This window comes from Cavia porcellus, unplaced genomic scaffold, assembly GCF_034190915.1.
Source record: "Cavia porcellus strain 051 isolate PalLab524CR breed Dunkin Hartley unplaced genomic scaffold, mCavPor4.1 scaffold_8, whole genome shotgun sequence".
Taxonomy (NCBI): domain Eukaryota; kingdom Metazoa; phylum Chordata; class Mammalia; order Rodentia; family Caviidae; genus Cavia; species Cavia porcellus.
Genome location: NW_026947491.1, coordinates 57,805,617 through 57,818,565, shown reverse-complemented (window position 1 = coordinate 57,818,565; position 12,949 = coordinate 57,805,617). Strand labels below are relative to the sequence as shown.

General features: G+C 37.1%; 1 protein-coding gene across 1 annotated transcript in view; it reads left to right on the top strand.

Annotated features, from left to right (window-relative positions):
• Wif1 (WNT inhibitory factor 1) overlaps positions 1-8,599 on the top strand; it is a 79,511-nt gene extending 70,912 nt beyond the window's left edge. The window contains exons 8-10 of the mRNA XM_003476109.5: positions 3,845-3,940; positions 4,424-4,519; positions 7,730-8,599. Coding sequence (XP_003476157.1) covers positions 3,845-3,940; positions 4,424-4,519; positions 7,730-7,854 — 317 coding nt within the window. The 3' untranslated portion in view covers positions 7,855-8,599. The remainder of the gene's footprint in view (positions 1-3,844; positions 3,941-4,423; positions 4,520-7,729) is intronic.
• Positions 8,600-12,949: the final 4,350 nt, after the last annotated feature.

Genomic DNA, 12,949 nt, shown 5'->3' with positions numbered 1-12,949 from the left:
GGTTTATGAACTTTCTGTTGACAGAGGCAATGTTTTTTTATTCTCGTTTTTTGTTTTTGCTGTTGTTGTTTTGAGTTTTTTCTAGCTGTGCCAAAATGTGGGTCTTGAAAAACTCCTGAATGTTTAACCACAAGTTTTGTTCAAATTCTTTTAGGAAATTTCCTGTTTCAGTGACAGGAACCACATTAGCAATAAGAGTAGACATGGACCTTGAGTTGCAAAATGCTTCTAAAACTATACCGATGATAAAGTACAGTTGAATTGTGCATTCTTATTTTTAAATTAAGATATAATCCAAACATATCTTAAAATTCACCATTTAAATATATTGTCCAGTACATTCACAACATTGTGCAGTCTTCACATTGCCTCTGTCAAATTTCAGAATATTTTGTCACTCCAAGAAAAGCCCATGCCTATAATTGTGTCTTCCAACATCCTTGCAGCCATAAATCTACTTTGGGCTTGTCTATTCTTGAACATTTCATGTGAATGGAAGCATACACTATATAGCATTTTGTGTCTGGCTTCATTCACTTAGATTCATTCTGTTTTTAGGTTCACACATGATGTAGTAGACATCAATATGTCTTTTCCTTTTTATTGCTGTATATAGATATACCATATTTTGTTTATTCATTCATCAGTTGATGGACAGTTGGGCTGATGAACACTGTCTGAATGTTTATGTACACATTGTGTGTGTGTGAGTGTGTGTGTGTGTGTGTGTGTGTGTGTATAGATACACCAATAATCAGAATTTCTGGATTATATAATAACTTTTTGAGGAATTGGACTATTTTCAAAAGTGGCTCACCATTTTACATGCCCATCAGCAGTGTGCAACAGTTTCAATTTCTCTACATCCTCATAATATTCTTTATTTTAAAATGTATTCTCATGTCATTTTATTTTCATTTCTTCTGACTCTGTCAGGCATGATACCTCCTCGAACATTTTTCTAACTTGGTTGTGAGATATGCTTACAGTTAACAAATAAACCATGGTTGGAGCTATCTAGAGGGCTGGGTGTGCATTTATCTCATCATTTAGGGCTCATAGATTTCCCAAAAATCTTTAGAAGTTTCTCATTTTAAAAGACCACATAAATTATTTATGTTGTATTATAAGTAAAAGTTTAAAATGAAATGTGCTTTATAAAATATTTAGAATATTGGAGAAAATGATTAAAAATTACCTAAGACCCAGTGATGATGGTTGTGGGCACTTGTAAACCTGTTGATCTGTTTTTGTCTATACACCACAAGTTTAAGTTAAGCAGAGGAAGTTTAATGTCTCTTTCTCTCTGTCTCTGTCTCTTTTACATCAAGTGTACTTTATTTCCTCCACAGGTATTCTGTTAAATAAAGCACTATTTATATACCACCAGGTCACCACTAAAGAGGATTCTTTATAGAATCAGATCTTTTGTGGTTGTTCCATATACAAGTAAACTTAATTTTGATAATAAGAAACCACAGCTATTTGAGGCAATCTGACTCTAAAGGTAGGAAACTGGCACAGACAACACCATATTTATTATATATAGTAAAAACCTGTATGTTTAAACTACATAGTACAGGGCTAGGAAACTCTGCTTCTCCTACATCCATATTAAATTAAAGCCACTACAGTGAACTCTTTTTTAATTACATAAAACATATCCATTATCTGATTGGCCTTTAGAAAGTATACTGAAGATGCAAGTTTTTTCATCTGGAATTCTGCCTGACCAAGAATTAACTTATAGATCTAACTTGCCATTCAAGCACTGGAGAAACTGACGCACAAAAACAAATAAGCAAAACTTATACAAACAGCCTGGGGAAGCCATGACTCAAAAATAGACATGCTACATCTAAAATCAAGCAGCAGGTTGGTTTCCTTTGCCAGCTATCCTATGATCACATGGATTGTAGATCCAGTGGTCCTACATACAGTAATTAATATGCCATGTTGCTGCATGTGATAAAGTCCTCTGGAATGGCCACAGTCCAGTGCTAGAGCAACCTCAGGATTATGAGAAGGTGAAACTTGGCCTCTCAAGTCATCTGAGTCACAAAACTTCAGAGGCACAAGTAAAAGGGAGCTTGGATTCTTCCTCAGCCAGGGTGGAATCCTTGGAACAGTGGAGATCTTTAAATTCTTTGAAGTTTTCTAATCTGCCATTATTAGACTGTTCCTTTGTGTGCCATGACCTGATATTTGACATATCTTCTGAACACGAATATGGAACTTCCATTCTGTACTCTTTCGCAGAGCTGTTTTTAAGAGAAGGAAGATCTCGCTCAGTTCCTGGGTGGATGATTAAGGAGTCTCTTCTCTCATTGACTGATGTGCTGGTTGGGGTCAGGACTTCCCTGGTTTGTTCTCACATCACTGATGCAACTATCTACAGTGTGCTTCCCATCACTGCTGACCCACCTTCTTTTAACAGGAGTTGCCCTAACATCTTTATTTTTAAATACTTACGACATCACTCTCTCACGGATGTATCTATCAGTTGTATTAAAAATGCTGTATAAACTTATCAAATGTGGGTATCTTTTTAGGTAATGCTTAGTCTTTCTGGGTAAAAATACCTAATCTCCCAGATTGGCTTATTTTTCCATTGTTCAATAGATAGAATTTTGGCAAAATATTTTCAGGAAAAGAAAGTCATTATTAAAGACACTTAGAGGATCCTGAATTTTAAACCAGCAAAACTGTAAAATTTGGCTGACGCCTTCTAATGGTTTTCTGCAGCCATTGTAATGACCAGGAAAGAACACCCTTCTTCCTGGATGAATGAACCTGAGGGTCCTCATTTCTCACTTGCTAAGACACAAAAAGACCCATAGAATCAAAACAATTCTCCCCACTGATTATTCTCTGCAATACTCCCACTTACCAAGTTCAGCCCACACATGCATGGGAAATGTGAGCTCACCAAGTGCTGTACATAAAAGTGCTCTGTCTTCCCTGCCATGTAATTATCAACCCACATCTTGTTTGTCTGAAAAAACCCAATGCATTACAAAACACTGTGATATGATCCAATTTTGTGTCTCTGTGTGTCTAGGGTCAGATGTTTCTTTAATGCAGTTAGAAATTTGGAGATACATATTCCTTTCTCTTAGGTAAGAGTTGAAATCTAACTGAAGAGTAAATGACATTCTTGTAAAGTCTAAACCTAGCAAAAAGGACTTTTTTGAACTTTTATTGGTCAGCAAAGAGTTATTATAAAGTTTGTTTTAATTACTTTTCTGAAATACATTTGCTTCAGAAAAAATACCTGAAGTCTAATGGTATTCTGGGTTTGGAGAAATTCTAACCTTCCAATATTGTTTTGCCTGTAATGACTAAATGCTGCTTTGCTTAGCTTATATTCAAATAAAGTCCTATTGGGTAAGTAAGAAGAAAAATGTTTTTTGTAAAGTGGTTTTCACTGCTTGTTTGGAAAATGCATTCCAGTAAGATTATTTACAAAAATAGTAATGGAAATATAGCATATGGGTAAAAAAAATTATTATGGAAAAAACAATCTACACACAAAATCATACGTAAAGATATTAGTCTATCTGTTCCAAAAGTAAAACTCATATAAGTCAGAGTAGACCTGAGATAAGTTGAATAGACTGCCATTTAAAAGCATTTATCCTGTCAAAGCCTTGTTACTCCATCAAAAGATGCAATTACCAGGCCGAGGATTTAGCTCAGCGGTGTAACATGCCTGCTTGGCAAACACGAGGTCGTGAGTTCAATCCCTGGTACCAAAAAAAAAAAAAAAAAAAAAGAAAGAAAAAGATGTAATTACCACTCAGAGAAGCACTGAGTCCTTGCTTATGTGCATTCTTCATTTCAGGCAAATGCTCACAACCCTGTCGAAATGGAGGTAAATGCATTGGTAAAAGTAAATGTAAGTGCTCCAAAGGTTACCAAGGAGACCTGTGCTCTAAGCGTAAGTACATGGACATGTCAGCCTGGGTACTGTATAACTAAGGGAACAGCCTTCCTTACCATGTAACTTCAACACCTGTCGCATGTGTCTAGGTATCACGGTTAACCTTTCTTCATGGACATATATGTCTCCTTAAAGCAGACCAGTGGCATTGTAGGGGACCCATGAATGTAAAAATATACACACTTGTCTTTTCTTTAAAAGTCTTTTAGGGATCTTCTTAAAGAAAATAAATTTCCACAGTCCAGTAGTTGCAGAATTCTACTGAGAGTCTTTTGTGAAAGAGAAACATGATCTTATAAGGTTTAAAGTCAGGCGTAGGAATTTTTTAAAAGTTCTAAACTGATTTTTACCTGGAGATTGACTCAGGAAAAAAAATAAAGAATGAAGCCAAATTTAACTCATGCTAAAGAGCTGAAGAAAAAGCTATGCACTTCTGCTGAGATGAAAAAGCTCAAAAAACCTTCTTTCCTTTGATTCTAGCTGTCTGTGAGCCTGGCTGCGGTGCACATGGAACCTGCCATGAACCCAACAAATGCCAGTGTCGGGAAGGGTGGCATGGAAGGCACTGCAATAAAAGTGAGTGAGAGACCATTCAGAGCATCAGCCTCTCTCAGTTCTGTTTCTCAGCTCTGCAGGCCAACAGACAGCCCACACCTCAGCCCTGCCTAGCTAGTCCTGAGCAGTGACCCTACTCCCACCTGTCCTCTTCTCTGAGTCTAAGATTAGGATATGATAAGGCATCTTTGTAAAATATCTGTGAAATACAACCACAATTTTTTCTCAGTTAAATTAGTAAGATTAATTTGGCAATACAGTATCTTACTAGGAAAGAAGTGATCATCTAAATTAAGATTTTAAATCAAATGTAGAATCAGTATCTACTTGGTTTTGATGGTAAAATTCAAGATTTATCAGCACATAAAATGTGAAGTGGACACAAATTTAGCTCAGTGGCACAGTGCCTGCCTGACAAGCATGAGGTCCTGAGTTCAGCTCCTGGTATATCACATACACACCATGCATGTGCGTGCACACATACATACACACACACACACACACACACACACACATGAGTTTTCCTATTAAAAATCTTCAAATTATATTAGATACAATGTTTTAAATAAGAGAAAGGAAAGGTATATGAAGCTCTCCGTGGTAGAGATGCCACAATGGAATTGCGTTTTCTGAAATTTACTGACTACCAATTATGAAACAATAATGTAGATAAATTACTATTGTATTTATTTATTTAGTACCAGGGATTGAACTCATGACCTCACACCTGTCAGGCAGGCATTTATGCCGTTGAGCTAATCCCCTACCCCCAGCTGCTCTAGACTATTTTTAACATGAAATGGAGCTTGATAAGTCCAGCCATTCAGTATCAATTGGTGTCTCCTTCATGCTAAGCAGGAATCTAGGCACTGAGTACACATCAGGGATCAAAAAGAGAAGACCACAGTTCACAGAGTTCAAGGTACTAGGAGGGAAATTCAGTCAGAATGTGAACAAAATAACAGTTTAGTACTTCTGGCCCCTGGAATTTGGTGTCCTAAGCATGGCCCACTGTCCACCTTGCTCTGAGGAAACTAAGATTTCACCCGTATAACATTCTTCAGTAACCAAAGTCCAGTTCTGCCTTTCATAGGATGTCCCCAAAATAATGGGTACAGACTGAGCAAATTACACATCAGATATTTTTCTAAATCAATGATCTACAAAACTTGGTGAAATGCAATCCAACAAGAATGGAAATTATTAGTTTGCCTCATGAGGGAAGTTGTAGTATTCATATATTTTCAATATTTTGTATTATATATATTTACTTACAGATATATTTAGTATATAAATATTTGCATTTATTGCAACCTTTCTAATTTTTTAAATTTTGTGCATATTTTATAATGTTTATATTGTATTATTCTGATGTATACATAATGAATTTACATGTGAGCATACATGTTTGTTTAAGGTAGCTTGGTGTCGGGTCTAGGTGAACTAAGCCATTGACATGATTGTTTTACAGTCACTGCACTTATGGGGTGGTTGAGTGAATGAGTTGCAAGGTGGGCACAGTGCAGCTTCTCTGGAAAAAACTCTCTACCTAGGGGTTCATGGGTGAATGGTATCCCCACTAAAATATCCTTTTGGGAAAACTTGTGGACAAAAACACCTATTGGAGACTAATCATTTCTAGAGCCATTTTGGAAAAGAGTAAGCCACTTTTTATGCTACCCTCAATTGGTTACAAAGCCCAAGGCCTGTCCCAGAATCAAAGTAATTTTCAGAAGTCTTTGCAGTTAGGGATCCTTGAGTCCTTAAACCTGAGATCAGACCATACTCCCCAGAACTCCACTGCAAAGGTCTCTGGGTATCACACTTCAGCTTGGTGATCATCAAGAATGTTGAGATGCAGGCATGGACCACTGTTTCCATTAGCACTCCCAGTCACTCTTCCTATAATTAAGCAAGTTCAGGTCTTTCTATAGTAGAGCAATAGGTAAATGACTGATAAATCTGCATACCTCCATGTAAGCCCCAACTGTAGACCAAAGTGCTTAATCTGCCACCATTGTACCTCTTTCAGAGCAAGGCATTGTACCCAGGTACTTCGGTGCTTGATCCTAATGCATACGTGCCTTCCAGGAAAGATCATCCTGCCATTTAAAACATTAAGGAAAATCAAGCTCAAGAATGGGGTTTATTTTTACTAGAGGGAGGTGACAAGGAAGCTCTGAGTCACAAAGTTCTGCTAAGAATAAATTCCTAGTGGGTTTACATGTTGGGAGGTCCTAGGCACCCAGACATTCCAGCAGGGAGGAGGATCTTGGAGACAGTTGTCCCTGCTTAGGCTCACCCTTACCAGCAGGGAGGTTTGGGCTTCATGGGTGGCAAGTCAAGCAGCCTGGTAGGGATTTACTCCAGAGCATTTTTGGCTCATGCATTGACCATCCCATGAGCTACTAGCCTACATGCTGACAATTCAAAGAAACACGATCAGAAGCAAATATTCTGTGCTCAGTGGTTGTCTAACAGAAGGCTTGCATTTAAAAACCGCAAGGAACAAATGAAATACCAAGCTTGACACAGGAAAATGGAGGTAAATTTTTAATACATAATTGCTGTCTTGGATCAGTTTTAGGAAACCAGAAATGAGTCAGTGCCCCAAGTACCTCAAAAAGCTCCCACGTGGAAGTCTCAAGTTGTGAACTCAGTATTACATTTCACTTAAAGTTGAGCTAGCAATGGACCGATGCTGCCTTCACCAAAATTCACACATCCTCATAAGGAATCAGTTCAAATCATATTTTAAAAATATATATAATGAAATCCTTAATTATTGTAAAATTCCTGTTTTGTATGAGTACAGTAACCACACTTCACAGGATCTATGTGAAGAATTTAGGTTGTTAAATTGTATTGGATAAATATAAGCTAAGATGCTTTTGAAACCTTTGAGTGAATGACAAAATCCTCTGCAGAAGCATCAGAGTGCTAGATCCTTACCAGCTCTCAGGTGGAGAATGCCTTTCCACTTAACCACACTGACCAAAAAGAGAGTGAGAAATCCAACCAAAAGCATATTTGATGGAGTTTGTAAAATGGGTTTCTTTAAGGAATCTTCAAATCTATAACTTCTCTTCATTTAAGTAGTGTTTTGTGTTCATAGTGTTCTTTCACTCTCGGTTGAAAGGGGAAAATGGATTTCATTTGAATGGCTAATGATGAATCCAAAGAGCCTGTTTTTGTAGTTTCTTTTCTTTTAAGCTGTGAATAATTTTGCAGGGTACGGAGCCAGCCTCCTGCATGCCCTGAGGCCAGCAGGCGCCCGGCTCCGGCAGCAGCACACGCCTTCACTTAAAAAGGCTGAGGAGCCGCAGGATCCACCTGAATCCAATTACATCTGGTGAACTACGACATCTGAAACGTTTTAAATTACACCAAGTTCATAGCCTTTGTTAACCTTTCATGTGTTCAATGTTCAAATAATGTTCATTACACTTAAGAATACTGGCCTGAATTTTATTAGCTTCATTATAAATCACTGAGCTGATATTTACTCTTCCTTTTAAGTTGCCTAAGTATGTCTGTAGCATGATGGTATAGATTTTCTTCTTTCAGTCCTTTGGGACAGATTTTATATTATGTCAGTTGATCAGGTTAAAATTTTGTCTTTGCAGTGCGTAGTTGGCAGGTATTTGCAAAATTACAACACAGTCATGGTGTTGAGGGGCTGGGGAACATTAGAGAGGTTAAATTGGGCAAAAATGTATAAATCATAAGGGTTTGGATGAAGCAGTTAATAGGGTTGAGGTTACAACATTTCAAGTTTTATCGTCATATATTTGGATGTTTGTCACATTTTTATTGACCGTATTATTAAGCTCTCCTACAATGTTATTTGACCTTAATATTATTCCATTGACTTCAGTATTAAATACAAAAAGCATTCCCCTCCAAAAAATTTACACTGTGGTAGTATCATTTAAACAATATAATATATTGTAAACATGATTAAATAGGGAATATAATGTATGAAGTTTTTGCATTGGCTTGAAGCAATATAATATATTGTAAGCAAAACACAGCTCTTACATAATAAACATTTTATACTGTTTGTATGTATAAAATAAAGGTGCTGCTTTAGTTTTCTGAGTTGTATGGAGTGATCTTTGCATGTACTATCTGGTGGAAAAAAGTTGGTTGCAATTTAGTTGTAACCTTAAAAAACAAAAGATCAGGTATTCCATTCTCAGACCCTGCTAGTGGCTCTCAGACTATACTCCAGCCAATTTGTACTACAATATTGTCACTGTCCACAACTCTCCTATTTAGGTCTCGTTAGCTCTCATTAGCTCTCGTTAGCTGACACTTGTTTCAAGAAATCTTCTCTTTCAAGAATGTGTTAAGTAACTGTCTGAGTCCATTTTCTGCTGCTATATGAAGAATACTGGGATATTTATATAGAAAAAAATCTGTTTAACTCACAGTTCAAGAAGCTTGGAAGATCAGGAGTATGGTGCCACGTGGAGCAAGGCCATATATGGCCCATCACTCCAAGCCAAGCATAGAAGGCAGGAGAGTGCAGGAGCAAGAGGGAGCTGAACTTGGCTTGATAACAGCCCACTCTTGTCATAATTAAACCATTCCTGTAATCACAGCGTTAATCCATGAGTCCACTTGTGATCTGTCTTAACCCATCTCCCAACACTGAGGCATTGGAGATGAACTTTCTAACACATGAACTTGGTGGGGCACATTCAAACCATAGCAATGTCCCATTGGTAGCCTTTCTAAGACTTCCTAAAGATGTCAAAATGTCATAAATAAAAAGTGCTACCACTTATGAAAAACCCACTGATCCAAGTACATTGCATGTATTATTATGTAATCATAGGATGAAAATATTATAATGTATTTTTACACACTGGGAAGCAGAGGCTTAAAGATAGTAGTAATTTCTTTACCCAAGGCTACATGTGATGTTGGTAAGGTTTTAATCTGCCATTTACTTGAAAGCATTAACACTACGCTGCTCTTCCTCCTTCCTTTTGCTTAGAAGATACAGAGAAACAGAAAGTTCCCGACACCCTACAGTTCCAAACCTATATATACAGTAAGCTGTTCTCCCTCATTCTCCCGGAAGTGTGGATTTTATTTTATAAAGAATGTAGTTCTACAGGTTTGCTTCCAGTAGGCTGTGACAGGTTCAGTTGTATGATGTAAAGAGGTGACACTGATGAGCAGTGATCAAGGGAGCAGAGCAGTATCTTTTGTGGTGCTAGAGCACAGTGACCTTTCTGCTCTATCTGGATGGAACAGAGTGTCAGCCTGTGGTCACACAGGGCCCAGGGAACCAACTTTGGGATCCCAATAGAAGAGCCAACCCATTTATTCAAATATTTTAAATTATTTGAAAAAATAATACCTGACACATATATAATGTTTACTTTATTCTGGGTGCTTTAGTTGTATTAACTAATGATGCATGATAGCACAGTGGGGAAGTTAAACTGAAAGCAGAATAACAAATCACAATAATTTAGAGTGACCATCCTGAAGTCATTTTATTTACACACTCCACTCAAAACTCATGAGCACAGTCCTATCTATAAATAATATTTACTCAAATGGATATCTGTACTAATATGTACATTATAAAGCCTGAAATGTTAAAAGACATAAGAAATTAAAAATATGGTTTTAAGTACACCCTGAAGTGTGCATATATCCCACTGGATACCTCAGGTAAACAGGAGAGGTGTTAAGATCTGCAACGGCTTTAAGGTCAGAAAGCTGAGTTGGGCCTTGAAAGATTTTGGATCTAAGCAGGGGGCTTCATGACCAGATGAACACAGGGTTCTGAATAGGTCTCTGAGGCAGTGATGCTGATGAATAAGGTAGAGAAAGCAGGCAGAGCAAATGTGGAACAGGAGCAAGGATCTCCAGAGACGCTGAATTTGGATTGAAGGTGTTGAATTTTAGATGCCATTGGAAATTCTAGTTGGAAATGTATTTTAGACACTTGGACATACAGTTAGGAGCTCAAGGCCAGCAATTTGTTCATTATTACCCACAATATAAACAAGTAATACCAATTTTATATTGAATTATTTTAATAAAAATATACATAGGCACTTTATTTGACTAAGCATAGTATAATTCACTTGTACTTTTGTTTTTAATTTTTATACACAGTTAACATCCTTTGCTACTTACCTATGTTTATTTCTGTAATACGATGGCTGTTATTATTTGGCAAATTGATTAAGCACTGATCATCCCTGGCCGCCAGATGTATTATGAATCTTCATCCAAAATATTTTGTTAATTTATGTAGGACCACAGCAATAGAAACCAGCTCTTATAACGAAGTCCAATAATCGTTACTTTACGGGGCATGAAATCACTGATGTTATCATATGAGAGAAACTGCAGTGGAAGGGACAAAGGAGGAGGAGGTAAAGAAAGAGGAAGGTATTTGTGCAAAATACCTTTAAACAAGAATTAAAAGTTAAAAGTAAGAAGGAGTCAAGGCAGTCTGCAAAAATGTACACCATTTTCTAAGATGAAATAAAAAAAAGGAAATAAAGTTTAAATCAGGCACATTGGTTCACACCTTTAATCCCAGTATTCCAGGAGGCTGAGTCAGGAGCACAAGTTGCAGCCAGTCTGGAAGAGGAAACTGTGACTAGGTATGAGTCCCCAAAGCCAGACCACAAATAAACTAGTTTCTCAGGAGGACTTCAAACATATAAAGGCATTCCTTCAGGGCTGGATCAACGGGTGTAAATCTGTGGGGAGAATTACTCTTTACGCATCGCTTCAAGATGCTGATCTTTCAAATATCTCTAGTACGTTTATCTGTAGAGGAACTGCATGAAGAAGTGATGAAAAAGGAGGATTACTGCCAGGATACACCTTCTCATCCCCACTGTCCCAGAACATTTGTTTCTGGCCCTAAAACTATGTGTCTCTCATCCTGCAAACAGAACGTTTCTGGTTAAGTCCAGCCACAGTACTCAGAGGGAAGTTTATTGAATATCTTTTTACTTAAACACATTCTTGAAATTCTTACCACACCCCGACCTGCTTCTCAAAATATTCCCTTCTGCACATGTAGTATTTTTCTGGAAAGTCACATTGGTAACTGGATATTTCTCCATTTTAATTTATGTTCAATGATGCTTAAGACATATTTTTTATCTTGCTATGCTAAGCATAGGCCAAAATGAGCTTAGTCCTTAACCTAGCTCTTATTGAGAACTGCAAAAAAATGTCTTCATGTTTTTATAAAAAGGTCAGTATCATGTAAGACACAACGTTCTTAATAATAGGGACAGAGAAATAACAGGACTGTTTCTTTTCATGTTCTTCAGGAAAGCACAACTCTTTTCAATAAAGTACAGTTTAATAAAAGCATTCCTACAAAGGTAGTAGAGGGAAAAAGGATATAGGAAGGTGAGCAATTTTTAAATTGAGTAAAGAAGAATTGTTACCATTTCTAAAGAATTTCCAAAAGCCATAAAAAAGAAAGTAAGAAAAGAAAACAAATGACTACCCAGACAGGAGTTTCATTGCAATAATTCTTAGGCAGTTTATGCAAGTGGTGCAAATATAAAAATTTAATAAGCACATTGAATAAATATCCTCCATATGGCTCAACATAAAAAAACAGAAACCATATAACAGAAAACTGACGTCATAAAACAAATATTCAGGTGTTTGGTAAGATTTTTAAAAATCCTAATGTAAACTCCAAATGTAAATTGATTTTGCACCTGTTCAAGATTTATTGCTGATAAGTATATAAAAATTACAAATGAAAAATAATTTTTATTAAACCTCAATATTGCCAAATCTGTCCTGGGCAACAGATTTGCCTCCTAATTATGTTCAGCTGTTGAAATTACTTGACATTTCTTGGAAGTGAAATTAGAGGTCCATAGGTGGCAAGAAAAGTCACTTAACTAACAAATGATCCATAAAACCCACAGGGATCACTGAAGACTGACTCAGCGCAGGGTGAATACTTAGCTTCCTGCTCCAGTGAATATGAATATAGCTAGTCCAGCACTGAACATGGTGCTGAGGCTGTATCTGGTACTACACCTGACAGAAAAGAACAGGAAAGCAGACAGCCAGAGTAAGGAGGACTGGCTATGAAAGAATCTAGAGCAAAATGAGAATATGTGACCATTTGTTCAAAGTGTCAAGAGTTTCCAGATGCTGACAATCAGGCATTCTACCTGGAATGGGGCCTTCTTAATGCATCACCCTGTGCAACTGCACAGTTCATATCTCTGAAACTGGTTTCATCCAGGAACAAGTTCTTAGGTACGTGTACAAGTGAACCTAAGAATCCCCAAATTCCAAATCAGAAATGCTTCAAAATAGCAAAGTTTTTGAGCACCAATAGTATACAATAAGTGGAAAATTTCACACCTGCCCTTCTGTGACCAGAGCAGTTAATCCCAACCCCAGCGTGCATATTCCAAAATAAAA